General features: G+C 51.9%; 1 protein-coding gene across 1 annotated transcript; it reads left to right on the top strand.

The window, feature by feature from the left end:
- Positions 1–1054: 1054 nt before the first annotated feature.
- Positions 1055–2675, top strand: GGS23DRAFT_376902 (dihydrodipicolinate synthetase). The gene has a single exon (XM_051513397.1). The coding sequence runs from the start codon at positions 1399–1401 to the stop codon at positions 2527–2529; it is 1131 nt and encodes a 376-aa protein (XP_051374956.1). The 5' UTR covers positions 1055–1398; the 3' UTR covers positions 2530–2675.
- Positions 2676–2909: the final 234 nt, after the last annotated feature.

The following is a 2909-nucleotide window of genomic DNA, read 5'->3' as shown; positions in this document are numbered from 1 at the left end:
TCCCACCCCTCACCGCATGGCCTAGATGGAATTACTACTCCAGCACTGCCTTCTGCTTGTGGCCCAATGAATCACCGAGCCTGCCACAGTACTCACTGCCCTAGTCGTACTAGCCGACCATGTGTGAGCAGTCTCTTAGGGTGTAAGCACCAACTAATTCCAGGGCTAGCTTAAGGGAGTAGGATATTCCTACCTGCCTTTTCTTACCCTCCTCTGCCCGGGACTAACCGTGAGGGCAAGAAGCAAAGCGGCTGAAGACGTCGGATGTGCCACTCTCGTGAGTTGGTTGAGATACCACTGGATGTCGGGTCAAGATGTAAGTCGATCATTCGCGGCCGTTGTCAGCCTGTCTAATGTGGTAACACTGCAGTCGGTCGTCCGCAAATTCTGGAGTCATTGTCGGATCCACCCCCAGAGGGCCGGCTAGACGGCTTATACGAGTCCTGGCGCAGATCGCATGCACTTTCGACCTGGTGATGACCGCACTGGATCCCGATCGGCTGTTCAGTGGACGCTTAATTGATCCCCGGGTCCTTCGCCATAAGCAGTGCTCTCTGTCCTCCAGCTCGTAGCACCCACCACCTTCGGACCTAGTTTCTTCTAACTAGCGTCAAGTCTACCTTTCGCTCGCGTGTCTTCGCATAATTGATTGTCCTTAGATACCATTTGGCTGAGAATCGGATTTCCTAGGTAGCCGCGCTCCCTGGTTCGATTTCTCACTTAGGACCTTGACCTGTCACATCTCGCGGCTCGTGTGGCAAATGCCGTCGCCAACTAGCCCAATGTCCATCACATAATATGTCGATTATCATGGGAATCACGGATGTGCTAATATCAGTCCTACCCCCACAAGGCGACAAGCAAGACTTGGGGGATATACATAGTAAGGACACCCGACGCACCATTTTGCAACCATAACCGATTTCGTAAGTCGTCATGAGGTGTGACCCATAGCCTCTTTAGACGGTTCAAACGCACGGCAACGTCGTTTACGTAGTAACTCTCGACTAGGCTTCTGTATCCATCTCTACGCGTCATATAAAAATTTTTCGATGACCCTTGTCTCTACGACTTGGGAAATACGGTTGATGTAGATCTTTCCTTGATGGCTGATGGATATGCTTGAGCTATCACTTCCTGTGATGACTTGTTGCCGAGACCGTCCTGGATGTCCAACAAAGCAACTCCAATAACGAGAAAGACGCAAGTATTTATATTGTTGATCTGTCGGTCCCTCTAGTTTAGGAGCGCAGTCACTGCCGTCACTACTATGCAAGCATCGATACGTCCTACCGCTCGGTAGCATCAAACACTAGGATTCACCTTGGGAGTAACAAAGTTTCAATCCTCCACGTATTTGGATCATCCGTCCCGCAGCTACTCCCTTCTGATTTGACCATGGCACCTCACGTTTACGTGTCTTCACCAGCTGGAAACTTTGCGGCTAGCTTCCCCGGTGATTCCCTCTGGCCGACTACTTCGGAACCAAAGACAAGCCGCCCACCGCCAATCGAATCGCATCCATCACCGAATGGCTCTATTGGATGCTGCCCGACGGAGAGAAGTTTCCGTGCAGCACGTCCGCTGAGAGCTGGCGTGTACGTCCCAACCGTCTGTTTCTTCGATCAGGAGACGGAGGACGTTGATATCGATACCATTGCTCGCCACGCGGTACGACTCGCCGAGGCTGGTGTGGCCGGCATTGCAACTCAAGGCTCAAATGGAGAAGCCGTTCATCTAACTCATGCCGAACGCGAGCAAGTGACGTCTACTACACGCAAGGCGTTAGACAACGCTGGCTTCTCGCATATCCCCGTGGTTGTTGGCTGTGGTGCCCAGAGTACTCGTGAAACCATCCAGTACTGCTGCGAGGCGTGGGAAGCGGGAGGCGACTACGCCCTCGTGTTGCCCCCGTCATACTACGCAGCGTCGTTTGCTCCGTCGTCCAAGACTATCATAGAGTATTTCTCGACGGTTGCCAACATATCTCCCATACCTATCATCATATATAACTTCCCGAGCGCGGCGAACGGCCTAGACCTAACCTCTGATATAATCCTACACCTGGCACGCCACCCTAAGATCGTCGGCGTTAAGCTGACATGCGGAAACACCGGAAAGCTAAATCGCATAGCGGCTGTGGTGCAGAAGCGGACCAAGGCCTACGACCCGGAAAGGCCAGACTTCCTTGTGCTGGCCGGGTCAGCCGACTTTTCAATACAATCACTGATAGCTGGTGGCCACGGCGTGCTCGCTGGACTTGCAAACATTGCGCCGAAAACTTGCATCAAGACTATCGAGTTATATAAGGCAGGCCGGCACCCCGAGGCTCAAAAGATGCAAGAAACCCTGTCTCATGCCGATTGGATCGCGATCCAGGGCGGCGTGATATGCGTCAAGGCCGGACTCCAGGGGTGGATGGGGTACGGTGGCTACATGCGCCGTCCACTCCCAAAACCAACCATTGAACAGGCAAAATCTTGGAAAGAGGGATTCCGGGAGTTGGTATTATTAGAGGAGTCGCTGTGACAGGATATCTCAACGGAAAATAAGATATCCAACGCTCCATTTGAGTCTTGGTCAAGACATGCGCTGTTCATATTAATATCTGATATTAGGCGGAGAAATGACCTCCGAACTGAATACCCGTTAACACCGACCTCACGACTTTTCAGGATTGGCTACGAGACTTATAGATGGTTAGGTATTTATTTAAAATGGGTGGTCCCGCGGCCAACGAATCTTAACACCCACTGCAGTAGCTCAGGCGACCAACGATACCCCCCTATCTGAAGGCGTTGTTTCTCTTCACAGCACGTCTTACTCGCGATTAGCGGGGCCTGTAACAGGTTTCCCTTTCTTTTCGTATATTTTCTTGCGTCCGACTCGGTTCCAACAATCCAGTTTTA

This window comes from Durotheca rogersii (genome assembly GCF_024521655.1).
Source record: "Durotheca rogersii strain YMJ 92031201 chromosome Unknown GGS23scaffold_4, whole genome shotgun sequence".
Lineage (NCBI taxonomy): Eukaryota > Fungi > Ascomycota > Sordariomycetes > Xylariales > Xylariaceae > Durotheca > Durotheca rogersii.
This window is presented reverse-complemented; position numbering and strand designations above follow the sequence as displayed.

What these genes read in the sequence shown, in the direction of transcription:
- GGS23DRAFT_376902 (XM_051513397.1), top strand. Translation starts at nt 1,399, where the DNA reads ATGGCACCTCACGTTTACGTGTCTTCACCAGCTGGAAACTTTGCGGCT.